This window comes from Drosophila melanogaster, chromosome X (genome assembly GCF_000001215.4).
Source record: "Drosophila melanogaster chromosome X".
Classification (NCBI taxonomy): Eukaryota; Metazoa; Arthropoda; class Insecta; order Diptera; family Drosophilidae; genus Drosophila; species Drosophila melanogaster.
The window spans coordinates 19,235,973-19,261,303 of record NC_004354.4 but is presented as its reverse complement, the minus strand read 5'-3'; the positions used below and the strand labels follow the sequence as shown (position 1 = coordinate 19,261,303).

The window sequence follows — 25,331 nt, the reverse complement described above, 5'->3', positions numbered from 1 at the left end:
TCGTGCCCGCGGTGGCGCTTCGTAGTTGGTTTTTTCTCCTGCGCCGACGACGGTCACTTTAAAGCGGCGAGCAATAAAAAAAATGTAAATTGTGCAGCAAGTGAAATTGAAAAGCAATATATTTAAGTGTGATCTGTGTGTTGTGGTGTGTGGGTGTGTGTTCGACATACAGCTAATAGGCGAGCGGGCGACGGCGCCGCACCCGCCTCGCCACGCCCCCATCGGCGAATCGAAAAAGAGGCGAAGCAACGCGATGGCCTCCCAACATTCCAGTTGGCGTTTTGGCAAGCGGAGCAAATTACAATTACGCATCAAAGGTAATGTAACGAATGTGCTAATTGACATCAAACACGGCGACGGTGGCATCGGCATAATGGCGCAATCACTCCGTTCGACGTTTTGTCTCACATGGCTCGCCCCACCGACCCCCGCCATTCCATTCAGTTTGCATTATTTTGCATTACGGCGAGGCATAAGCATTACAGCAGCAGCTGTTGTTGTTGTTGTTGTTGTTGTGGATCTTGAGCCGACCTCATCCCCAACCCCACCTACCCCTCCAGCAGCCTTCTGTTTATTGGACTTGGCCAATAATTGGTAGCAAAGGGTTCTTTTTTTTGTTGACATTGATGGCAACTAGCAACAACAATAATATGTTGTTGAGGGGGGCGGGAATGAGCACACTGGCAGCATTGCCCATAACGGTAACGATGTAGCAGCGATGCAACAGTGATGTACGCATGTATCGACAGCATGGCATTCTGATCAACATTTCTCCTGATCTCCTCAGTGTTTCCTCCGTTATTTATACATTTGTTGTTGTTCTCGTTTCTATTTTCTATTTAGTTTTTATTTTTATTTATGTATTTTTTGGTTTTATTTTGGTTACTTTTGTTGTTGTTGCTGTTGCCATTTGACCAAATTCTTCGACTACATGTTGGCCGATTATTTATAGAACGGTCGCCACAGCATAGAGAGAGCCCCCAAAAACGATGACGCAGCACAAGCAACAACATAGACATTCACTAAACATCGACCATAACAATAACAGCGATAGCAACAGCAGAAACAACAACAATAACAACAGCCACTACTAGAACTACAAAAACAATAACATACGAAATGCTCAGCTTGGTTTCTTCCATTCATCGTGTCCTTCACTCTTTCGTTCTTCTTCGCTCGTCATGCTCTCTCCTTTCTCTCTCTCTCTCTCTCTGTCGCTCTCCCCCTTTTCCAACCAAATCCATCATGCAAGTACAGTTAGCTGTAACGACGACAACTGCAACAACAACGAAACTGTTATGACGCTGTGTTGTTGTCATTTCACGTGCACAGCCTGCGTCAGCGTCGGCAGAGACAGAGGCAGCGGCTGAGCTGATTAGCTTTCCACGATCCACGATCAATTTCACTTTGATGGCTTTCTAATGCAAGTCGCTGTGTGCATGCATGTGTGCACCTCCTCTTGACCGTAAAAACCCCATGTACTATGATGATTTGAACATGTGCATATCCGAAAAAGCTATTACTTGCAAATAATATTTATGTAATATTCAAGTACATCGATGTGGCCATATTATTCATTCATAAAAGGTTGTTTTAATTAGTAATTAGTGTGTACGGATCTGATAAGAAAAGCAATGAAACTTTTCCTCCATTACAGTTTCGCAGGATCCGGAGGACTTCTACCGCCTGGATCCACAGCGATCGGCCGCCGAAAATGCATTCGAAATATACTCGATGCTCTGTTTGGAGGAGACGCGGGACACGAAGCGCCTGTTTCTGCTCAACGCGCTGGCCTCGCTCTGTTTGGGGGCCCGAAAGGGCTCCCACCACAGCAATATACGCTTCACCACCGAGGAGCTGCTCTACTGGTAAGATGCCCGTTGGGGAAACCATTGTTCTTAACATGGCTAATTGATCGCCCTTAATTGCAGCCTTAGTGCCTCACTGGTGCACACCTTCACCCAAGTGCGAGCGGCGGCACTGCGAACGATCCGGTATGCCATTAGCACGCCCAATGACATCAAGACGTTCAATGCACTGCAGCTGCAGCACCTGCTCTGCCGCTCCATCGATCTAATGCTGAAGAACGACGACGAGCGCGTCCAGGCACTGAAGCTGGTCCGCAAGATGCTGGCCATCGCGCCGGAGGACATCAGTCCGGCGGTGGTGCGCTGCCTGGTCTCGCTGGCGGATAGCGGCATCGAGGAGAACGACAATCTGTTGCGTGCCTGCCTGGCCACCCTGGCAGAGTTCGCTGTGCTCAATCCGGCGCTGCTGATCGTCTGCGGCGGCGTCACCTCCATAACCCGCAATGTGCTAGAGTGCCACAATCCCCGCATCGCTGAGAGCCTGTGCGGCGTGCTTCTGTACCTGCTCGAGTGGCCGCAAACGAGGAACATCTGCGGTGTGCGGCTGGACTGCCTGGCAGCTCCTTATTGCGATTTCACCTACCGGCAGAGTATCGTCGATAAGAACAAGTGAGTGCCCTAGTGAAGATCCCACCAATCCCTCCTTGAATACTGCAGCTTGGCTGCAGAATACTACAAATGGGTTACCCAAAACAAAAAGCAGTTTATCAAGCCAGATGTAAGACGGATCCACTTCACTCATTAATTCGCCGAAAGTAATTTAATGTAGAGTAATTATATCTGCTGTTGAATTGTAACCAAATAATCGATGAACATCACGCCGTCTTTTGAGATTATCAAACAGCGGATGCAAACATGAAATTCTAAAATAGATAACTAAAGGCAGCACGGCCATTGACCTCGTTTCATGCTCTAAATGAGTAGTTAAATCGGGCGAAACACTTTTGGAAAATCGAACAAGACTATCCCACAAACATCTACTGAAGTTTTTTCACAAGATGTACTACTACAAGTTGTAGATAAGCGCTATCAGTTACATCATTCTTTTATAAATAAAACTATCTTTCAGGGATGCGCGCGAACTTCGCTACACCAGCTGTCGGCTGGCACTGCTGTCTGTGCTGCGCAGCTGGACGGGCACCCTCGAATTCTGTGATCCTAGCAAACCCTCAGGCCTGAAAGCAATAGTCGACGCTCTGTATTTGAACCAGATCGAAGTCAGAGTGAGTACATTCCCCTCTTAGTATCGATCTGAACTTACTGAACATGCAATTTGAACAGAAAGCAATATTGGATTTGCTGTACGAGCTGCTCACGCTGCCGCAGCCAACCTGGACGGATGACTATGCGGTGGCGTTGCAGGCTGTGGATCCGTCGGACTTCCAGGACACGTGGCTGCTGAGCAATGGTTTCGTGTCCGCCGAAGGGCGCTCCATTTTGCCAACGCTGGCGGCGCGTGCACCGAGCGTAGTAGAGCAGCACCTGGCGCTGATGCTGTACTGTTTCCTCGAGACTGGACTGCTCAATGCGCTCGTCGAGGTTGTGGTGAGCAGCGATCAGTTCGTCTCGGTACAGGCTACGGTGCTGATTGGCAAGATCCTGCAGCTAATGCACACCCACCTGCCCCCGGATATTTGCTGTACGAGTCCGGCACTGCCCACGCTGGTGAGTCATGCCACATTGGGGAACCAGCAGGCCAATGCAGCGGTGGCCGCTCTGCAAAACTACCAGAAGTTGCTGCGCCAGCGGCCGGCGTCGCGCAGCTTATTCCTAGACAGCATTATCCAGGGCGGTGCTCTCATCCAGACGCGACTGTTTCGTCGGCACCTCAACGTGCAGGAGCAAGCGGGTCCTGTGCTACAGTTGCAGGAAACGGCGGAGGCGGCGGCATTTGCGGTACCGCCTGTCACTCAGTTTCGCGGCACCCTCGATCGTTCTCGGCTGGATTCTGTCTCCTCCAGCGACGAGTCCAACTCACAGGCTTCGACCTCGTCGAGGTCCAGTTTTCGACTGAAGCGTAAGTTCCTTCCGCAAGCCTTATATGATAACTTCCGAGCCTTCAATCGGCTGCTGACAGACTCCCGTGTGCTGAGCCAAGCGGACGCGCATCTTTGGGACTGGGATGTTATTACCACCATACTGAAGGTAAACTAAATCAGAAAATATTATGGTATCTCCAGTTTATAAACGATTCTCATCTTAACATTTGCAGTCGAATTTAATCCGCAAACTGGACTACACCCAAGGAAAGTTCCTGAAGCGACTCGTGGACTTCTACAAGCCGCGCAATAATCGGTTCTCTCACCAGGATTTGGTGCCTGGACAGAGGCTGCCTACATATGTCAGTGCCGGATTGGATTTAATTGACGTCCTCCTGTCCAGCAATGAGGTAGATTCTCTTAATGATGGCCTAATTAGTGAAAATAGCCTAAAGTTACTCGTTAATTTGCAGCTTGAATGTATGCGCTTTATAACCGACTACTTTTCGGACATCAGCCAACAGCTGGCGGCCGTCACCACATCGAATCGTGCACACGACTGTCTATTTAGTCCACAGCATATGAATAACACGATGTGTCAGCAGTATTTCCTCTACATCGGACGCATGTGCCGAACCGTAAAAGGCATCGAAGTACTCAAAAATACCACCGTATTTGAATAGTGAGTGCTGAGTGATATGTACATAATTTGACTTAAATCTTGTCAAATTAGGTTAAAGAATCTAAAGATGTTAGACCAAAACGAATCGACTAATCGGAAGGGGTTAACTCATTCAATATTAACTAAACCTAGTAAGACCTTCGCTAATCGAGATTTCCTTAATTTCAGCTTGATCAATTTGGTGCGGGTGACGGACCACGTCTGCTATGTGAAGCTAATTGTGTCCGGCCTGAACTACAGCTACGAGAAGCTACCACGTCAGGTGCTGGAAAAGGCGCTTACGTCGGCGAAGACACGCGGACGTCTGTACTCCACCCAGTTCATGGCAGTGCTGCTGCGTGCCCGTCTGCCTCACTTTGAGGTATGGGGCATTCCATTGATTATCAACCAGACGCGGGATTCGGACCGTAGCGTGGGGCTGGCAGCCATGGATGTACTGGAGGAGGCCTGCCACGACAAGTACTACCTGGAGGAGATTGTCAGTCGGTGGCCCAATCTAACGCATCGTGGTGATGCAGGACGGCTGCTGATGGCCCGCTATTATTCACTGCCCCGCGGCCTGAACAGTACGATGGCACGAATCGAGGATGAGATCCGCTACTGGCGGAATGGGTACAACAAGCGCTACGTGCTCCTCGTGGAAGCCGACACCCACTCAAGCCTGACGCTGCACATCCGCAATGAGGATGGCTACTACTCGCGTCGCAATTGCAACCAGAGACCACAGACTGTACCACCAAACGTTGCACCTCATCTGTACGGGCAAATGGCACAGACTGGCCAGGGTATGACAGCTCTGCGGAAGCACGGAGACCTGCCGCAGCTATTGGAACTGCTCAGACGCGCCAAATGCACGGACGATGCCGAGTGCCTTGAACTGAAGGCCGCCATTTGGGCACTGGCCCACGCCTCAACCCACTCCAATGGAATTGAATACTTTGTCGAACTGAATGCCAGGTAAGTCACATACATATCACATAACTTCGAATCGTGTCCCACGAATTTGAAAGAGTATACACAAAAGATGCAAGATGTTACAAAGTTATTTATTGTTTGTAGACTATACGAGAAGCTTATTGTTCTGGTGACCAAATGCGAGGTATATTCGGTGAGGGCCACCTGTTTTAGTGCCTTAGGTCTTATCGCAGGCACACAGGCAGGTGCCAATATCCTTTTTAAGTTGAGTAAGTGTCCCATCACAAATGTGTTTGAAAAACTGATTGTGTCCTAATTGAAAAATGCATGTTTTGCAGACTGGCTGAGCGTGCGACATGACAAGAACACAATGTGGCCCGTGCATCAGCCGGAGGATTGGATGTCCAGCCAGTACACACCGGTGCGACATTACTACGAGGACGTGCCGGCGGACAATATGACCATGATGGATGACTATATAGAAAGATTCTACGAAACGGGCTCAGACTTTTGGCACATGCTCGCCGATCAGACTGATGCGAGTGGTGGTGGTGGGGGTGTAGCCGGCACAGTCGTCGGTATGCATCCTATAGTGCAGGATCCAAATGCAACGATTACGACCACGGACAGTGTTCGCACCACGACCGATGATGTGCACCCCAGAATGTTGGTTGGAGTGGCTGCCAAATCAAAGACTTTGCCAGAAGGTAGCAATCTGCGTCAGGGCAAGCACCAACGCTCGCTCTCCGAATCGAAGACCACGGATGTGATCAGCTTGTTGGGCAGTGGTGTAGGTACGATGTCGGGAGCTGTTCTCTACCCAACGCCGTATCAGCATCGAATACGCTACAACTCGTGCACGGATTCAAACACTTCCGGCGTTAGCAGCTGCGAATCGGTGACCGGACGCACTGCAGCTGCATATGCCGCCGCAGCCAATGAGTTACAGCAATTCCCTTTGAGTCCTATTCCAAGCATGTCCAATCTGCTCGAGAGCGATGAGCTGTTTCGTCGAAATCAGCTAGCCACCAGTATGCTGCCCTCCACCCTCAGTCCTATGGCGATGAAGGGCTATGTCCAGCTACGCTCCCTGCGCAAGCACAGCCGACCCGTATTCTCCGAATCTTCGGCGGAATTCTACGACTTTGCGGAAATACTGGACACACCAGAGGTTCAGATGCGCAAGCTCGACTGGACGCATTCCCACCGTCGGCTTAAGGTACGCAGCTTGGACCGCCAGCTAAGTGATGTTTATAGGTGAGTCATCCTTTGTGGATGGTAGTCGCGTTAAGAGGTACTAATAGCGTTGCTTGGTAATCTGTTCATAGACGCCTCTCCGCGGACGAGTTGAATGTGCTTCTGCCCACGCTTAATGCTCCCAAGTTCCTGCCTCCTAATGATTTGAAAGGGCCATGCTATGCGGGTATCTGCTTGCCTAAGAACGTTCTGGACCTGTTTCCGACGCGTAACCTCAGTCGAACGTACGTTTCGCGGGATATCCAGGACCAAGATATAGTGGGCATAAATCTGCTGAACACCATGCTACGGCCACAGTGTCTCAATGACTCACTCACCAATGAGGGCGGCGACGAGTCATCGGTTATATCATCGCTGTCGGACGTCTCGTCTGCAAGTCGGCGACAAACACGACAATTGCAGCAAGGCGCCAAGCACTCGCGAAGTCTGTGTCTCCATTGTGCCCGCTCCCCGCGACAGCAGCGTAATGACAGCGGCAGCCATAGTAATGGTGGAGGAGGCGCATCCCTCGCTCCCTGCGAGCTGTACAGCAGTGCAGCAGCAGCTCTGGTGGCAGCCGGCATCCAGGCTGGACCAGTTTTGGCTAAAAAGAGTGGCTCATCTGCCCAAGGAGCTTCAGCGGCACTTGGCGCCGACATCAGCTTCCATTCCCCAGAGAGCATGCTGAGCGAGGATAGCCTGCCGGACAGGCTTACGGCCTCCATTCTGTACAACGTGCAGCGTCTGGCCAATCCCGTTAGTGCCAAGCAGTCGAAAATGGCTCTGTTGGAGCTTAAGCAGAAACACCCGCACGCCTTTCAGGTGAGACTCATTTGAAATCCAAATGATGGTTCGTACTTACCACGTTTTTATCTCTAGGATATTTGCCTTTATTCGGAGGCCTGCAAAACGATAGGCCGGAGTAGCTATCGGATGATAGCCCGCCGCTTCCTGCAGGAGCTCTTTCTGGACCTTAATTTTGACTCGTTCTACGTGGAGCCTCAGCTCATAATCGGGGCACGTAAGTTTTCCGCTGAGGAAAAAGCAGAGGCCACGGCCCCCACGGCAATGCAGGCCATGCCGTTTAAGCAAACGATTCTCAAGCCTAAACCGGCGGCCCAACTGGCTAGCGTTTATGAGACTAGTTGGGAGAACCTGCTGATGGACCAGTCGCCACGGATAAACAAGTCATCGCCTGCCGATCAACCGGCCAATGCTCAAACGAAAGCAAAGGCCCGGAACCAGCTGCACATTGACGATACGGAGAGTTCGTTGTCCAGTACCGATGGCGAAAATGATTCCGGTGAGGATGTTTGCGACGGCAGTGGAGCCGGCACCCAGGCCAGCTCGGTGACCACCGCTCATACAGCCCTGCCCACAGGAAACAGCAATCGTAGCAGCATTGGCACATGCACAGCAAGCCAGCTGGTGCCAGGTGCGGCAACTTCAAACTCCGCTGGTGCTGGGACAAGCGCATCTGATAATGCTAGTACAAGTCTAAAGAATGAAAACCGGCAATTCACACGCGGACGATTCTATACGCTGGAGCTCGATTTGAGCTGCACCAAGAACAAGTTTCCCATCAAGAATCGCAGCCAGCGAACACCAACGCCTCCACCAATCGAAAGTTTAATCGAGTCCAAGCCCACGGTTCAGACAGATGTGAATACAAGTGCGCTGCCAATTATGCAGCGGACCGGTGGCAGCAATGACTCCTCGTCAGCCCTAAGATATTCCACTGTGACCAAGAGCTTGTCGGCATCGATGGCCAGGCCGGTGGGCAGCCTGTACTGCGAGAAGCGCTTGCAGAGCTCCAAATCGGAAGCGGTCCTCGATGAGGTGGCGAAGGCGAGAAGAGCATCCGGTGGTGTGGGACTGACAACTGTGCGTGACAACTCCTAGACGCACTGGCGGAAGATCAATTGAAGTAGCCCAATGGGGACGCACTGCCTACTCTTACATCTCGTTTACTGGCCGCCCGCCTTCCTAAACCGAAACCAATCGGATAAATGTAATATATCAAATCAAAGAACATGTAGCTACGTAGATTAAGGCAATCCGTACTATAGGATTTAAGTTATTTTCGACTAGTTTGTTAAAATTAAAGTTATTACCATAGTTACTTTTACGATCACCACTTATGCATAGTTATTTTTAAAGAAATTCATAACCGTAAGCAGGAAACCAACAAACGACAAAAATCCCAAAAAATAATATATAATTTTCTTATGTAGCGTGTACCAACATATTTTATAGAAGCAGATCGAAAGCAAATTGGATAATTGCCTTGAAGCAACAAGAAACAACCACAAACCACCGCAATTTATTTAATTAATGTACTTAAAACTAAAAGAGACCCAGTGGCAGGCGAAAGCAAAAAGACCACACAAACCTTAAACCAAGAAATTATCATTATTGTTGAAAACAAAGCAAGAAGCATACCGTGAATCGTTCACAATCACTTTAAAACCAAAATGAAATGAAATCAATAAACTATAAAAATTGAAAAAGTTAAACCCAGCAAGTGCTATTTACTTAAAATCGTATGGAAAGATAACAATCTTCTTAGGGGCTGACTAGATTTAAGGTCGATTTATTTAGTTTGTTTTTTAATTGAAATTGGCTAAGCAATCGTATTGGTTGAGTCATGCAATTGAAATTGTTGGAACTATGCATACAATATTTTGTATATGTTTAGTTTAGGAGACTGTAGGAATTTCGTAGTAAGCTCTATTTTTTCACTATTCTTGTATATAAATGCACATAATGATCTTAGGTATAATGATCTTAGGTAGTGGTAGTACATAGCAATGTGTGTGCCCAGCGGACGGGGGAACCATGTCCATCTCGGATCGAACGTGGCTCCTCCACGTCCAACTGCCTGACATTCGAGTATAGTGGGAAAAGTGAGTTTCATTTCATTTCATTTCATTTGAATTGAATTGGAGTGAGGAACCGTATTGTTTGAGTGCGGACTTTTCAGGTTGCGCACTTCGTTGAATTTGTCTCCTGATAAAGCTACAATTAATTGAGCACTAACTTTATGTGTGTGTGTATATACTATATATAAGTACAATTATATGTATCAAAAATGCAATCAACAATATCAGTCCGTTGCCGTGGCCAGCAACAACAATATCTCCTATTCTCAAACTCCATTCATTTCACGCCCGCTGAAACGGAAATTGATACCAGATATTAGGGATTAGGGCTTAGGGATAGTCAAGCATACTCCAATGGGGATGGATGTGATATGTAAATTGAGCAGATCAGTGAAGGTGCCTAGCCTCTGGCCAATCCAATCCATTTCGGTACTAGCCTTGCACGTATCCCAGTTCCGTCTACTCACCCAGCCGTGGATCCTATGGCCAGGCGAAGTTGATGCCCGTCAGCTGGTAGAACTTGTTGTTGAAGGGCCGGTAGAACTCCCGGAGGCGCTCGATGGCCCCGGGATCTATGTGCGGATGGTTGCGCCCCTTGGTCTTACCCAGACAGTGGGGCGTGGAGCGTGCCTCCGACTTGAAGAGGCAGGGGAAGCCCTTGGTGGCATTGAAGTAGAAGTGCTTCTCGGTGACCACGCGCTTCAGACCGAGGAAGTCCTGTACGCGTCCAATCTCGTAGGCGGGATCCATGATCAGCCGCTCGCCGCTGATGAAGAGCAGCTGCGAGAGCGGAAAGTAGAGCAGCCAGCGCTCCAGATAGCGTGCATAGACGCCGATCTTCACCGGGCCCCAGTTGGTGTCCACCACCGAGTAGCTACCGTTGACGAAGGCCAGCTGCTCGAAGAGCTTCATGTCCGCCTTCTTGCTCGCCGCCTGTGTGTAGTCGGAGATGGCCCGCGTCACCGGATCCCGCACCACAATCAGTAATCTACGGGCGTATAAAATTGAGGTTAAGTGAAGATATGCTAGTGATTGATGGTCCAGATACGTAGGGTTAATGTAAAACGCATAATGCATTTAGAATATAATGTTAATCCCTTCTATGTTGATCAAATCGAATGTTGTATTCCGAAAACCATTTCACTTAAGGTGCTTAAAAGTATGATAAAACCTAAAACAAGTTCTAAAGTCTTGTGTATAAAGCACATATTTAAAAGGACTCAATATTTAAGGGATATCCGCCTTAAAAATCTCAGCTAAGCGTTTGAAACACTTTTATTATATAGTATGCTACGATTTACGTACGGTTTCAATATTTAAGGGATATCAAATCGGCCTTAAAAAGTATCTCTCTTCAATTTTCAACACTTCTATTATAGGTGCTAAAAAGTATGCTATGACTAAATACAGTCTTGTGGATAAAGTGCAGTATTCTAAAAATATCATTTTTAAGAATTGACCGTTTTTAAGTTCTATCAAATCTGATGGAGTAACAATTTACGATTATGATCACAATAGGTTTGATGTAGAAAAGCTCACTTTGTTGCCGGATTCATGTGGTAGACGCGCTGCGGCACCTCCTTGGTGACGAAGTAGCTGGGCGTCTTCTCCATGGTGATCTGGCCCTCGATAGTGTACGGCATGTGGTGGCGGTACCAGCGTAGTCCCCGCTGGTAGTGCCTGTCGAAGAAGTGCACCTCCGAACCGGCGGCCCGCACGTCCGGATGCAGGCGGATGAACTCGAGCAGCGCCCGCGTCCCGCTCTTCTTCACGCCAATGATGAGCGTGTCGGGCAGGTGGCGCGATGGTCGGAGCCCCTGCTGACGGAGCAGCTGATACTTGGGCGCCCCATCCAGGCTGCTAGTAACCGTCTGTGCCGGCGGAGCACCGGTGGTGGATGAGCTGTTCCTGCTGCTGCTGCTGTTGCTGCTGCTGCTGTTGGCGGCGTTATTGGTCTCGTTGCGGGGCGAGGAGGTCAGCGCCAGTAGATTGCGTAAGTTGCTCTGCGCGGGAGAGGTCAGAGGTCAATGCCACACATCGTGCGAAACATATCAACATATTGGCTTATGAAAATGCCCAACTTGTAAGTATGCCGAAAAGTATGCAACTATAAATGTACATATATATAATCGTATATATGTATGTAGATAGCATCGCAAAGTTCAGCGAAAGACAAAACTTAAACTTTTCACAGCACACTTTTGGACAGCTTGTTAAATGTTTTGAAACCGCTGGGGATTATTACAACCCCCCCCCCCCCCCTAATTTTGAGTTGGCTCCACTTTACACATGTGTGTAGCGAAACTTTATATTCGATTTTCCAATTATCAGTTTGTTTTCATGAATAAATGCATTGGATATTGGATACATTTAGCCCCTACACTTAGACATTGTCCAGTGATTCGTGGACATATTCACCTGCTGCAGACTGCGACTGATGCTGGCCAGGAGGCAGGCATTGAAGCTGTAGGAGAAGTAGACCAGAGTCACGCAGATCACCAGGGCGATGGCCAGGCTGCGGCTGCTCAGGCTGAGGCTGCTGCACCAGATGCTCATCACAATCATGGCTGGCTGGGCGCTAGTGGCTGCCGTGTCTCGCATCTGGCGGTATAATCGGTTCCGAGCGCTCCGTCAAATTCCATTGCCACTCAGTCGCCCCGGAGCACTGCCTGCAGCATCCGGATTCCGATTGTGATTTGCAATCGCAGCAGCGGCTGGCGGCTACCGCCAACGCGAAGTCAACTGAAGGAATGGGGCTGTTCGCAACGCTGGAGCTGCTGGTAGTTGCTGGTGGTTGCTGCTGCTGTTAGGTGGCTGGTGGGTGGTTGGTGTGGTTGGGGTGGTGCTGGCGCTACGAGTTCGGCCTGCAAGTGCCGGAGCTGTCGTCGCAGCCGAGTTGCGGAAGTGAAAGCCAGGGATAAGGCAGGGCCAAGACATTGGGGTGCCCTGCCAGCGGATAAGCGCTGCCTGGGCCGCCGGTTCGGCTCCGTTTGTGCAGGATGACAGGATGGGTGGGGGAAGCGGCCGTGTCATGGTTGCGCCTGGGAAGCGCACAGGCGCATTGGACACATCCTCTCTCGTCTCGGGACGCTTATGCAACTGAGCGTTTTGCTTGCTCTCTCGCCAGCTCGTCGAATCGCCGTTGGTGTGACGTCGCAAATGTACACTGCCCGAAAGAAGTGCCAAGTCTTGAATGTAGCAGATAATTAATGTAGTGACAGCTTGCTATCACATCATGTCTTTAAGAAAGAAAGCAGACATATATAGTTAAATCAAAAGATACTAAAATCTGAAGAATTTCCGCTTTGTGAGGGTTTGACGAAATCTTTGCTTTCTACACAAATCAAATCTTAATAAATAAGTATTTCACTTAAGTTAGTAATTAATTTCCAAGTCTGATAAAGTTATATTTATATTAAGCAATAATAATAGACATTATTGATTTGTTAATTTCTAACTTCACAACGAATACATGATAAAATGTACTCCAAAAACGCAATCGTTAAGTAGTATTTCTAATATTTTTTATTATTTCTAAAAATGTATATATGTATATAGTTTGTTATGTAGGCTGGGAATGCCATCTTAATATTTATTCGACCATAATCTTTTCGTATACGGCCTTTTATTTTCTTACTTCCTGTCGCAACTCTCTCTCTCTCTCTTTTTTGCTCTCGGCTTCAATCAATTTTCCGCTCAAAGGTAAACAAACTAACCAAGAACTTACCCCCACCCACTTTGGCAACCAACCACCCACCCACAACCCAACCACCCCATTTGCGTCTGATAAAGTACTTGCTGGCATTTAATATTGGATTGAAATCAATTTACCAAGCATTATCGCCGGACGTTCTATTGCCCGTACTCCTATCACCATTAGCCATTTGAGATTAGTTTTAAGCCCTATCGTTGGAATGGCCCAATGGCCTTTGCCACATTGTTTTCTTATGCATATGAAAGGCCAAAAAATTGTACGTTTCCGTGGCAGCGTGGTAAATAGTAGGGGCCCTCAGTTGGGCCAACTGCCAAGGAGCTTATCAACCGGCGGACATCTGTTTATCTGTCCAAGTGGCTTATTCCACTGCGGCATTAGTCACTCACTTTGGGATACACTGGCGAAAAAAGCGCCAGGAAATTCGATCATATAAATTGGGGTAAAAATATTTACATAAAATGGGAAATATAGTACTTCGAGTAATGCCATAGATAGATACTTGCTCAAAAAAAGATACATTCAGGTACAAAAAAAAACATTGATCTATAACCAACGAATTTCTCCACAAGATGCGCAACATAATCGGATTTCCTTTTGACTATCATAATTCATGAACCCGAGCGGAGAAATGGCTAGATAATCCCAAACCCTCAACTTTTCCGCCCGTGTATCCATGGCCACCACACACATGCACCTGGTCGGGTCGGGTTGGCTTATCTTATCGCCTTATCTGCGCCGCCTTCGTCGCAGTCGAATTCTCCGCCGGACTTCCACCGGCCCATTTGCCATTTGTCCGGCGTCGCATCGTAGGCATCTCCATTCCAGCTGCTCGCTAAAATGCTCTAAGCTCCTTCGATAGACGAACCTTCCTCTCCCTGCTGCTGGACTAACTAACGCAAATCTATCGCAAAAATGTCGAATGTGTGGGGCAAACTGGTGCTGAAGTTCTTTAAATATGCGCCCAGCTATGTGGGTGAGTTAGCCACGCCAATGGAGATCCTTGTCCAGAGATTACGTCTCATTCACTTCCAGTCTGCCTGTGCTTCCTGCCCTGCGGCATGATCTTTGGCTATACGATCTGCGCCTTTGTTGCGGAGCGGAACCTCAACGCTGGACTCATTCACTATGGACCATTGATTCTGGGCGCCTGCTGGGCGTTGATCACTGCCCTGGCCATGCTGACGGTCAAGTTCGTGAAGAAGTGCATCGTCTACTGGCAGCCATGGCTGCTCCTGGCAGCCGGAGTCTTTAATCTCATAGGCAGCTGCTTCTACTTTGCCGATGGATTTGGTGAGTCATTTCTATGGGCTATTAATTCGCTTCGAAAGGCTTGTGAAAAGTAAATCAATCTGTATCTATATGGCTGGAACTGGGATGTTCTACATATAAGTTTTGAAATAGATTTCAGTTAACAATACTTGAATTTATTTCCCAATAGAGAGAGAGAGAGAGGCAAAGTGATTTGCAATCTGAAAATGATTCGATCTCGATCTGAGTATGTTGAGCATGATTCAATCTTGGCTAGATTTTGAAATCTATATTCTTAAATCAATATCGTTAAGAAATGTTTTGAATGTATGATTTCAGCGAGTTTTTCCAATTCCTTAATCCCACTATTATTATCACTTCAGACCACGTCGGAGCCTATATATCGTACTTGGCGCACAGCATGACCTTCGTGGCCGGCTATAGCTTCCTGCTCACGATCAGCTCCAAGGGCAGCAGGTCGCTGTTCCTCTCGGGCAGCTGCAGCTGCTACCTGCTGGGCGTGGCGTCCGCCGTCAGCCTGATCGTGGCCTCCTACAGCCGGAATGTAAAGGAGCTGGCCGGACAGACGGTGACCACGGAGCAACTGATCGATGGCATCTATGTAAACTTCGCCGGCACCTACTTGAGTGTGGCGGCCGCCGTGTTGGCCATTCTGGTGGGCCAGAAGGTGCTCCACTTTCTGGGCACCGTCGACCTGGTGAACAGCATGGACAACGACCTGCGGATCGCCAACTCGAATGGCAGCATCTTCGAGCAGCGATCGGAGGTCATCAAGCGACTGCAGTTCTTCTACGTGACCAAGAACCAGCAGTGGAACATAATGCTACTGCTCCTCTTCACGGAGGCCGTGCAGTTCGCCCTGTTCGTGTACTTTGTCTACTGGTTTGCCCTTAATCCGGCCATCCGGCTGACAGAGTTCTCCGGCATCGACGGCATGTTCTGGGTGATCTTTGCGGGCAGCCTGCTGGCCCTCATCTGCCAGTGGTTCCTGTCGGTGAAGGTCACCTTTGTGGGCTCGCAGGTGGCCCTCATCTCCTTCACTCTGCTGGCCATGATCCTCTGCAGCGTTACGGACTCCAGGTGGTCGCTCTGGCTGCTCCTTGTGCTCTTTGGCCTGTCGTACTCGCAGCAGCAGATTCTCCTGCTGGAGGTCACCCATCTGCGCTTCACCGAATGCATCATATGCATCTCGTATGTGCTCAAGTTGATCTGCACCAGCATCGTGTACTTCTACTTTGTGGCGGATGCGAAGAACTCCTACTTCTATGCCACCGACTCGAGCACTCTGATGGCCCAGGGATTCGTCTTTCTCATCATCACCTCGCTGCTGGCACTCGTGGTGGGCATGAAGGTGCCCCGGACGCATCGCGCCCAGCTGCTGGAGATCCAGTACGAGGTGTACGGCATCATCTTTATGAAGCACCAGATCGAGCAGCTCAACGTCCGTTGGCTGAACGACGGCACCATTCCCACCATCAACCAGTGAGCCCGAATTTGAGCTTAGGTCCCCGAGCTGTACACACACACTTTCTTATCTTATCACAAATACTCAGTATTTAATGAATCGAAAATAAAAAGACTTCTCAGTCTTTATCCACATACAATTGGTGACAACAGAAATAGGAGCCTGAGTTGAAGAAGCTATAAATTTCGTCTATATATCAAGGCATATAAACGACTTAAGAATATTAAATATAGAACTATAACTGCTTAAGTCAAATTCTTTGGAAATTAGATACAAAACTTCTGATATACACATTTTCATATGATCCGCCTAAAAGGTTTTGCAGTTGTATCTTTATCATCATTAAAGAGCTGTAAATTCTTTTCCAATTTTCCAAACAATCCCAATAGAGATACAATCAAGGCCTTAAGTGGGTTCCAGATAGTGGGTGTTTGTTTACGTGGTGTAGGTTTATTTTAGGACTAAAACTAGCGTCTTATGGAGATAATCTGGACGGCGGCGGTGTGATCGCGACAAAAGTGGCTGGCACAGGCCGATACGTTCGCACATGGAGTCACCTTGTAGCCACTGTCACCTGGAGGATAATATGCTTAGTTATGCGGGCGTTCCCCATCTGGAGATATGACATGACTCACCCAGCTGGGTCATGAACTTGTGCAGCGTGTCCACATTCCGCACCGTGCTGGCCAGCAGGGTTTCCAGTCCACCTCCGCGTCGGGAGTACAAATAGTCCATGGCACCCAGCAGTGCATCGAACTGGGAATCATCGTAGATCACATCGGCGGCTATCAAAAGATCCGTTTTAGCATGCGAATCCCAGGGGAACTCACTGACCGCAGCCCAGTTTAGCTGCTCCGCCTGGGGCATCTGCTCCTTGGGCGTGTCTGGAAAATTCAGGCTGATATTCTCGCGCATTAGCTGGACGCAGGGTTCACTGCCATCGGTCAGCAGGACCTGGCCCACTTGCAGCTGCAGGGCCGGTAGTTTCAGCATGATTCCCAGCAGCCCGGCACCGGCTCCCAACTCCACTATGTTCTTGCCACGCACCAGGTCGCGGTGCTGCAGGAGGTAATCGCCGAGGGCCAGAGCCGCTTCCCAGGTGCACAATCCCGTTGTGCCCTCGGCCACGAAGCTGGTGGACTCACGGAGCGTGATGTGGGCGCCCGGTTCGAGGAGATAATGTTTGTAGGCGTACGTGGATGACCCTGTGCTCGCTTCGTTCTCCGCCACCGGACCGCACAAGCTGCTGTATATATCGTCGTGCAGATCTTCCTGATCTCCGAGCAGGAGTAGCAGGTGCTTGAGGAAGGCCTCCAGGTAGCTGCGACGCACAGGATAGCACTGGTTCATCGGGTGGCCACAGGTGGCCGCTAACAGCTCCTGCTGATCCTCCCAGCTGAGGGGCAGCGTGACCGACTGCAATGGACACCAAATCGATTCAACAGGTGGCCGGGTCATAATGTATCACATGGATTACTCACCGACCAGGCCATCTTGTTCACCGGATAGCAACAGAGGAACTGCTGCTGCAGCTTGCCGTACTTTCTGGACATTTTCCGTGCTCCAAGTTCCGAGTTCCTCGGCTACTCGATATGAAAACCCACTCCCAGACGAACGAAAGTGACAACGTGAATTGTACCCGGCACTTGGAGAGCAGTGTGACCAATTACCAAAAACACTCTCTGACGGAAAAACAAATGGGGTATTCCCAACTTTGGCGAGTACCTAACAATATAGAGTATATTACGAGTAATATTGATACGGCAAAACAAATACTCTATAATAAATATCTTTGCCTAATAACAAAACAATCTAGAATGTTATAGTCGTCTTCCCCGACTATCAGATACTCAGCAAGTGGAAATGCATTAGCGGAATTCAATTATTTTGATGGCATATTATAGACTTTGGGAAAAAAAAATAAAACAAAGAATTATCACACGAAAGAACGATTCGGCTATTGGTCCTGATCAAGAATATATGTAATTTTTATGGTTGGAAACGCTACCATCTAGCTATTACCAACGAATAGTATACTCTTTTACTCTACGAGTAACGGGCATACAAATATTTTTTATTATTAAATACATCACTGTGAACGGCAGTCCACGTAGTGCCGAAGCGCACCAGGAGAGTGTGCTATGTAGATATAAGTATGTATACACACAAGGAACGAAAATCTGCTGTAGTTGGCAGATAACGAGTGATACATCAAAAGGTACAAAATTTTATGGTTCCGATAAAAGTACAACAAATTGGAACTGAGACCCATCAGTTGCGTTTTAATTGCTACTGACAAAAAAACCGAAGTCTTGTTAAACCTCCGTTTGAAATATATTTTCAAAACAAGTAATTGGCCATTTTTCAAAATGAGAGTTTATGTCGATTTGGTTTTCTCCCGCAACAAAACGTTATTTGGAAAACCTAAAATATTATATTTTCTGTTAAACAACTAAATATGACCAAATTTTGGAAAAACACGTTAGCTTAGCGGAAAAACTTCTATAAATAGCTACAGTTTCTACGCCCATAACGTCTAAGCACTTGGCTCTAGAGACTTCCTTTCAAATGAATTTTGTCCACCTCGAATATTTTTACAAAGCGTGACTTATATCTTAGATATGGCAGTTTTTTAGTTGAATGAAAATGTATATCAATAGTTTTTATGTCGTTAACAGGTGATTTTTATGATACGCTATATTAAAGTTTTTATTAAAATCGAGAAAAGCTTAGTTGTAGATTTATGTAATATACCTGCACTTACTTAAAACTTAACTATATCATGTTAATAGAAAATCAAATTTAAATAAACAGTATATATTATGTTTAAGTAACAAGAACTTCTTATGAGACAAGATATAATACACATAGTTAAGCAATGCTTATATTACATAAAAAAAAAATTCGCATAGAATACTCTTTCGTCTCAAGTGGACCATCAATCATGAGTTATTCTATACTATAAGCTGGGTAGATAAAATTCAAATAAGCAAATTAAAGTAATCCAAGTCATAATTTCATAATAATTTCATAATTTTGGTCAATAAATCAAATGGGATTGTGTATATGGATAAGGCTTACAAAATCGCTGCACACTTTTGGGCATTTGGGTTCTCCACACCGGAAACAAATCCGTAGCATTTACGTGTGTATATTATGTGTGTATAGACCACATGTTAACCGAAATTTGTGATGGATAGGTTGGAGCCGCCAGTAGTTTTTAGATGGCGCGTCCAAGAAGGAACTACTACGAGTAGATGGATGGACAGATAGACATACATAGGTCAATGGATGGTCGAAACCCGAACAGCCCTGTTAGCCAACAGCAGTGGGCGCTGCTATTACGTGGACGTAGCGCCGATCGATTGGCGTTAGTCGATCCGATCTTCCCATCGGCGCTTTCTCGGCTCATGCCCATAGCAATTGGGTTCTGTTCAGATTCGGTTTAGTTGATTTTCGCAGCTGGCGGCGATGGAAGTACCGCGATTACGTCGAGCCCTCGTCAAATGAGATTTTAGCTGGGTTTTCGATTCGGTTTCGGATTTGGTTTCGGGATCATATCGCGGGCATCGTGGAATTTGTGGCATTTTGGGAATATAGCTCTATAGAGCATTCGCAGTGATTTAAGGCAAGGAGTGGCAAACCTTGAGCCTTCCCTGTGGTAACCATCAATGCTACAACCTTGAACTTCAGTCGTAGTCCACATAGCGCCTCTCAATTAGATGCAGGCCATTCAGTCGGTCTTTCAGTCATTCAGTCACTCGGTTGGTCGTTTGGTCCGCTAGTGAGTGCATCTCGTGGTGTATAAAAATAAATAGCATTAGCAGCAGCCGCAGCAGCAGCACCAGCACCCAAAATAAAAGCCATAAACCACTGGCGCAGGAAGCACTGTGCTGCCAATTGGCGAACTTGCCAAGGAGATACTATACGCGGATCCCACTGGGAATACCAAATACTAGAATACTACGTACGGAGCACAGGTAAGTAAGTGGGCGGAATCGCATCGGGAATTGGAATCGCGATGGGATATGATGGGTGCGACACGTTCACATCACACACCTCGCACGAGTTCATCCGACGTCTTTTGGAATCGTTTTTGTTTTTGCCCTGCTATCAGCAGATGTTCAAAACACCTGATTGGTTTTCAGATTATTATAGCCCTCGTTTGAGTTGAGTGACATAAGGGCGGAAAGTGGCCAAAAACATTCTGTAAGTTAGTTAAAAAACCGCAAACTAAACTCTTAATTTATGTCTTAATGAGAACACAGCGACTTGAAAGATACTCGTCGTATAGATAACTTTCTCATTTCTCTATAACTTTTCGTTTACCCAGTGAATTTTAACAAATTTCTACCAAATTAAATAAATTCTTTGAATAAAAAGTAAAGCTACATTATCAGCTTTTGATACATACATGTATAGACCCTGATTATTAAATAAAAAATCTAAAAAATGCTATTTGCATTGTGAAAAACATTAAGTACATTAGACATACATATGTATGTATGGATGTGTATCTGAGGTGTAAGTTACTCATATTTGCAAGCATAAGATACACTTATAATGTACTGAATTTCTGAATACAAATTCCAATGTTTTTCTGAATTGCATTTGAAATGCAAAGATCTAAGTGCAGTGATATTCAATCGATTTAAATGCATCTTTTAATTTGATTTAAGTTCAGAACTCCACGATTTCGTTCTCAGTGCATGCCAAAACTAGTCGAAGGCGGGAAAGTGTCAACAACCCATCGAATCGAATCATTGGCTATCTGGGGGCACAGCTGGTAGCCAAATATGTGGCTTCCACTCCAGAGCCACATGTAACCACGCTGCCCATCGCAATCTTATCACCTTATCGATGGATCCATAGTCACTGGGCTTTGCTTATCTCGATCTGTATCTGTATCTGTGTATCTAGGCCTGGGCCCATTGTTTTCCATCAACTTCAGTCAATTAAGTGTTTAGCGGCTTCGGTCTTATTGGCAATAGCATGGATGTTTACCCAAAACATTGTTGGGTAAAAAGTATAGACAAAAATCTATACTATTTCATAATGTTACGAAAGTTCAGTTGCTTAGAAAGCTTCCGACAAAAAGCAAAAAACTATTACATACAGTTTGGAAATCAAATTAAGGTTTAGTGAAACAACGAGAAAATGGGAAACATGTTGTTTCAATACGAAATACGCTATGTGTATTCGTGACTTAGTTATGAGAAATTGTCAAATAAGTTACGAGCGACGTGCAAATTTAATATTTCTGTAACTTTTAAACAACCACAAGCTTACATTAAAACGTAAGTGCAAACATTTTAGGGCAGCTGTGCTATAATTATCGAAAGTCTAAAAACTGTATAGATTTATACTACTATATGTATATTATAAAAACGTGTGGGTTCAGCCTCTCAAATATGCACTAGTATTACGTACTATGTATGTAGTGTGGCATTCTTGATTGTTTTCTCAATAGCTTGAATGCTAATTGTTTTAATTGAAGCGATTCACGCAAGTCAGTTCTCAGTGGAATAGTTTATATTTTGGATACCTGCCAATCGAATCTTCCATCCATTTCGTTAGTTTTGGAAAGCTCTATTAATCGAACTGGTTGTATTGAACTAAGTCACTATCAGTGGGCTTTTATCACACTTGCTCGCAAATCAAATCTTCCACCGGTTGTCTGCAAGCCATTTGTGGTTAGTTTTGAAGAGCTATACTAATCGAACTGGTTGATTTGACCTCAGTCGCTATCAGTGGGGGCTTGTTATCACATTTTCTCGCACCTCGTAAAACTAAATCATTACTCAATTATAGGGTGAGAAGTAAGCATTCTATTTGCAATTGCTTTAGTGAGGAACTATTGTAGTTAACTTCATTGAATAATACCATCGTCTACCATTTAAGTTGTGTCATTACTTCAGCTTCGGATTCATTCCATTGAATTCCATTTCCCATTTCGCCATCAGTCTTGTGGCTTGCACCGAATCCGCAGACACTCGAAACCATCTAGAATCTGAAATTGGCTGGAATTCAAATTTTGCCCAAACGTAGATCGAATCTGGAGCACTACGGAATACAGAATCGAACTACTGATAAGTGGACATCTTACGGACCAGACACCATTGACCTTGGGCAGGGGAATCGCTACGCTCAATCATCACACACAAAAAAATACTCTAAAGAAATGTTTAATATTCAAATAGGTTTTGATGATGCAAAATGAGCCATTGTTACACTTGGTTCTATCTGACACAAATTGTATCTTTTAATCGTAGTTTTTGACTGCCAGAAGATGCATATTTCATAGATATGACATTCCTCATTAGACCATCAACCACATTTAGCATCTTTCTGTGTGCGTAGAGGACATAAATATGATTCACAATTTGCGCGCTAACTTTGGTTTTGGTCTGCGTCTCTGGGTGGAAATCTGTCACATGACGCCGCTGATAAGGAAAGCTGCTGCTGGTGGAGAGGTAGAGGGTGAGAAGGCATTGGAAAACCGGAGATTTCGAATGTCAGATTTGGTATTCTCGTTTCTTGGTACCCAATCGTGAACCCGGGTTCTGATCAGATGGCAACAACACTGTGCCACCGATCTGCCTGCTGGCGGCGACTGGGATGGCATCTTTATAACCCGTATGCGGTTAATTGTGACAAGTGATCGTTAACGTATTGCGCCAAGTAATTGCCGTAAATCATTTACGAACTCGGCCAGCTGCCTTCAATGGAATTTTTCCCATATCACTTCCCTATTTGCATTTGTTTTCAGGGTTACGGACATGCCTTTTAATACAATATTTCTCACTGATTCGCTTACAGTTGGCCATGGAGAAGAAGGTCTATCAGGACACAACGCGACCGCTGCCCAGGGTCTCCCGTGCACGGTACTATAACAAGCACGACAAGAGCGATCTGGGCGACGACTTTGTGGCGCCCGACGCGGGATGGGCGTGGATCGTTTGCGTCGCCGCTGGCGTTTCAAATGTAGGTAAAACTAAGCCAATTTCATCCATTTCCATGTCAAATATATTTTAAGTGAATGTTAGGTGAACATAAGCATATAGTTACTGTTTCCTATTGAAGTCCTATCACTCGGAAGAACTCTAATAGATTTGCTTTACAGCTCTCCATTTACCCCTGCCTGCAACAGTTTGGCTTTCTATTCAGGGAGCGCCTGTCCGATCTGGGCATGTCCAGTTCCCAGATTACAGCCATCATTAACGCAAATCCGGCCGTATCGGCCTGCACGGGTCTGCTCAATGGACCGATGTTCCGGAGGTTCACCTTTCGCCAGGTGGCCATGGCCGGTTCTCTGCTAATCTCCGGGAGTCTCATACTAACCGCCTTCTGTGAAACCTTTCTCAGCTACATGGTGGCCTACGCCCTGTTGTTTGGTGAGTACAAAGGCATCTCGATGCACTCAAGATGTCGTTCAAAACTATCCTTTGACATTATAATTAATGAATTGCAAAGTTAAATTATACTTTATTGGATATTTTTGTTTTGAAAGCAATTGTGTTAGCTTGTCTACTAACTTTTGAACAATCCACAGGCTTTGGCATGGGCATTAGTGTGTCGGCCTCCTCGCTGGCGATCAACACGTACTTCCAGAAGAAGCGTCGTCGGGCGGCCGGGTTTTCGTGGACCATAACGGGTCTGGGACCGATCTTTCTGCCGCATCTGGTCACCTTTTTGCTGACCATTTACGGGGTGCAGGGGACCACGCTACTCTTCGCCGCCATCTCGCTGCACTCGTTCGTTTGCGCCCTGATCTATCAGCCGGTTCGGTACCATGTGAAGCCACCGGTGGAGCAGCTGGCGGATCAGGAGCAGCAGGCGGAGGCGTTGTGTGCCCACTGCTCGTGGCAGCAGAAACGCGAGCCGGGCGGCATATTCTCCAGTCAGTATCTATGCCAGGACGACGATGCCCAGCGACCGGGCTACGAGATCTGTGAGCCCGGCACACCGATGCTCTCGCGCGCCAACGATGGCTGGTATGGATCCCGGCTATCGCTGACCTCGGGCCGCCTTCGCTTTCGCACCATCTCGAGCTCCAAGGATCTGGAGCAGACGCAGCGACTGCATTGTCCCATTAGCGAGGAGCAGAACCACGAGAGCGATGAGTTCCTGCGCCCCAATAACTTTCGCAGGGAGCGGGTGGAGTCCAACCTGGAGGCCAAGCTGTGTTGCCAGTGTTCGGCCAAGCGGGAGGAGCACAACAATAACCGAAAGGAGAAGGAAGCCGAGGCTGAGGAGGCGGGAATGGAGTCGGCTCCACTGCACGATCCGCAGATGAGCTTTCTGGCCAAGGTGGTGACCTTCTTCGATCTGGACCTGCTGCGCGACTTCACCTTCGTCAATCTGGTGGCCGGACTGACCATCATAAACTTTGGGGAGCTCAACTTCTCCATACTGACGCCCTTCATTCTGGTGGACTTTGGCTTCGATACTCCACAGATTACGCTGGCCATGTCGCTGCTGGCGGGACTGGACATCACCATGCGCTTCATGGTCCCCTTCCTCACTGAGAAGATTCCGTGGGACAACCGGGTATTCTTCCTCATCGGCGTGGTGGGCATCGCTCTCGGCCGCACAGTGGTGGCCTGCACGCGTTCCTACAGCCTGATCCTCTGCAGCTTCGTGTGGATCGGTCTCTGCAAGGGAGTGCGTACCATCTTCTGGCCACTGATCATACCCGGCTATGTGCCTCTGAACCGCCTGCCAGGCGCCTCGGGACTGCAACTGCTGATCTCGGGACTATTCACCCTGATCGGTGGTCCATTTGTCGGTGAGTGCCTATAGAATCTGATACATTACCTTTGTTGTTCAATGTGGATGTAAAAAAGGATACTGTCATAAGTATCATCATTTGTTCATATATCTACATGAATATGAATCCGTATATCTCCTTGATAATATAATGAAATATCTTATCCATGGATGCAAATTTAGTTATGTTAATATTTCCCTTGTTTTTAGGCCTGGTGCGTGACCGTTACGACTATTCGGTTACCCTGCACTGTCTCAATATGATGTCCTTTGTGGCAGCAACATCCTGGTCCTTGGAGGCCCTCATCCGGCGGCATCGCCGCAAACAGCGCCTGGTGAACAGCTGAGGAGCTCCTCGGAAAGCTGTACCCCCAACTCAAAGACATTGTAGCGTAGGGAGAACTCTTTTTTTTTGTTAGACTTAAGGAAAAGTTTTGTATAATAAATGTGACCGATAATTTTTGCATTCAGTTTCGAAAAGTATACTTTTGGGATGCTTTGAAAATCAGTCAACAAACTACATTAGCAATCCATTCGTGCTGCTTTTATAC

The 25,331-nt window shown here is 47.0% G+C and overlaps 5 protein-coding genes across 8 annotated transcripts, besides 1 other annotated feature; 3 read left to right on the top strand and 2 right to left on the bottom strand.

Annotated features, from left to right (window-relative positions):
* Window positions 1-63: 63 nt before the first annotated feature.
* Window positions 64-9,193, top strand: rictor (rapamycin-insensitive companion of Tor). 3 transcript variants are annotated; one of them, NM_001298503.1, is made up of 13 exons: window positions 64-317; window positions 1,658-1,868; window positions 1,932-2,477; window positions 2,938-3,091; window positions 3,150-3,885; window positions 3,946-4,013; window positions 4,081-4,257; window positions 4,321-4,529; window positions 4,698-5,486; window positions 5,589-5,713; window positions 5,783-6,701; window positions 6,773-7,502; window positions 7,560-9,193. In NM_001298503.1, the coding sequence occupies exons 1-13, from the start codon at window positions 254-256 to the stop codon at window positions 8,580-8,582; spliced, it is 5,751 nt and encodes a 1,916-aa protein (NP_001285432.1). In that variant the 5' UTR covers window positions 64-253; the 3' UTR covers window positions 8,583-9,193. The 3 variants fall into 3 exon arrangements, with proteins under 3 accessions (NP_001285432.1, NP_573371.1, NP_001285433.1); NM_133143.2 differs by having other exon boundaries at window positions 3,150-4,013; NM_001298504.1 differs by lacking the exon at window positions 64-317 and adding an exon at window positions 1,461-1,587 and having other exon boundaries at window positions 3,150-4,013.
* A 65-nt stretch (window positions 9,194-9,258) lies between these two features.
* Window positions 9,259-12,665, bottom strand: Hs3st-B (Heparan sulfate 3-O sulfotransferase-B). Of its 2 annotated transcripts, NM_001272773.2 has the most exons (4): window positions 11,981-12,665; window positions 11,102-11,565; window positions 10,030-10,550; window positions 9,259-9,853 (listed from the first exon to the last, which is right to left on the bottom strand). In NM_001272773.2, the coding sequence occupies exons 1-3, from the start codon at window positions 12,161-12,163 to the stop codon at window positions 10,043-10,045; spliced, it is 1,155 nt and encodes a 384-aa protein (NP_001259702.1). In that variant the 5' UTR covers window positions 12,164-12,665; the 3' UTR covers window positions 9,259-9,853; window positions 10,030-10,042. The 2 variants fall into 2 exon arrangements, with proteins under 2 accessions (NP_001259702.1, NP_573370.1); NM_133142.2 differs by having other exon boundaries at window positions 9,259-10,550; window positions 11,981-12,316.
* Window positions 12,666-14,053: 1,388 nt separating this feature from the next.
* Window positions 14,054-16,146, top strand: CG7992 (uncharacterized protein). Its single transcript, NM_133141.3, has 3 exons — window positions 14,054-14,250; window positions 14,310-14,567; window positions 14,909-16,146. Exons 1-3 carry the CDS (start codon window positions 14,190-14,192, stop codon window positions 16,030-16,032), a joined length of 1,443 nt encoding a protein of 480 aa, NP_573369.1. The 5' UTR covers window positions 14,054-14,189; the 3' UTR covers window positions 16,033-16,146.
* CG7889 (uncharacterized protein) lies at window positions 16,080-17,673 on the bottom strand. The gene is made up of 3 exons (NM_133140.3): window positions 17,493-17,673; window positions 16,647-17,427; window positions 16,080-16,585 (listed from the first exon to the last, which is right to left on the bottom strand). Exons 1-3 carry the CDS (start codon window positions 17,562-17,564, stop codon window positions 16,479-16,481), a joined length of 960 nt encoding a protein of 319 aa, NP_573368.2. The 5' UTR covers window positions 17,565-17,673; the 3' UTR covers window positions 16,080-16,478.
* A 152-nt stretch (window positions 17,674-17,825) lies between these two features.
* Window positions 17,826-17,947: a mobile genetic element.
* A 1,516-nt stretch (window positions 17,948-19,463) lies between these two features.
* Window positions 19,464-25,245, top strand: CG14196 (uncharacterized protein). The gene is made up of 5 exons (NM_133139.2): window positions 19,464-19,991; window positions 22,831-22,995; window positions 23,135-23,405; window positions 23,564-24,799; window positions 24,991-25,245. Exons 2-5 carry the CDS (start codon window positions 22,837-22,839, stop codon window positions 25,125-25,127), a joined length of 1,803 nt encoding a protein of 600 aa, NP_573367.1. The 5' UTR covers window positions 19,464-19,991; window positions 22,831-22,836; the 3' UTR covers window positions 25,128-25,245.
* The last annotated feature ends 86 nt before the right edge of the window (window positions 25,246-25,331 follow it).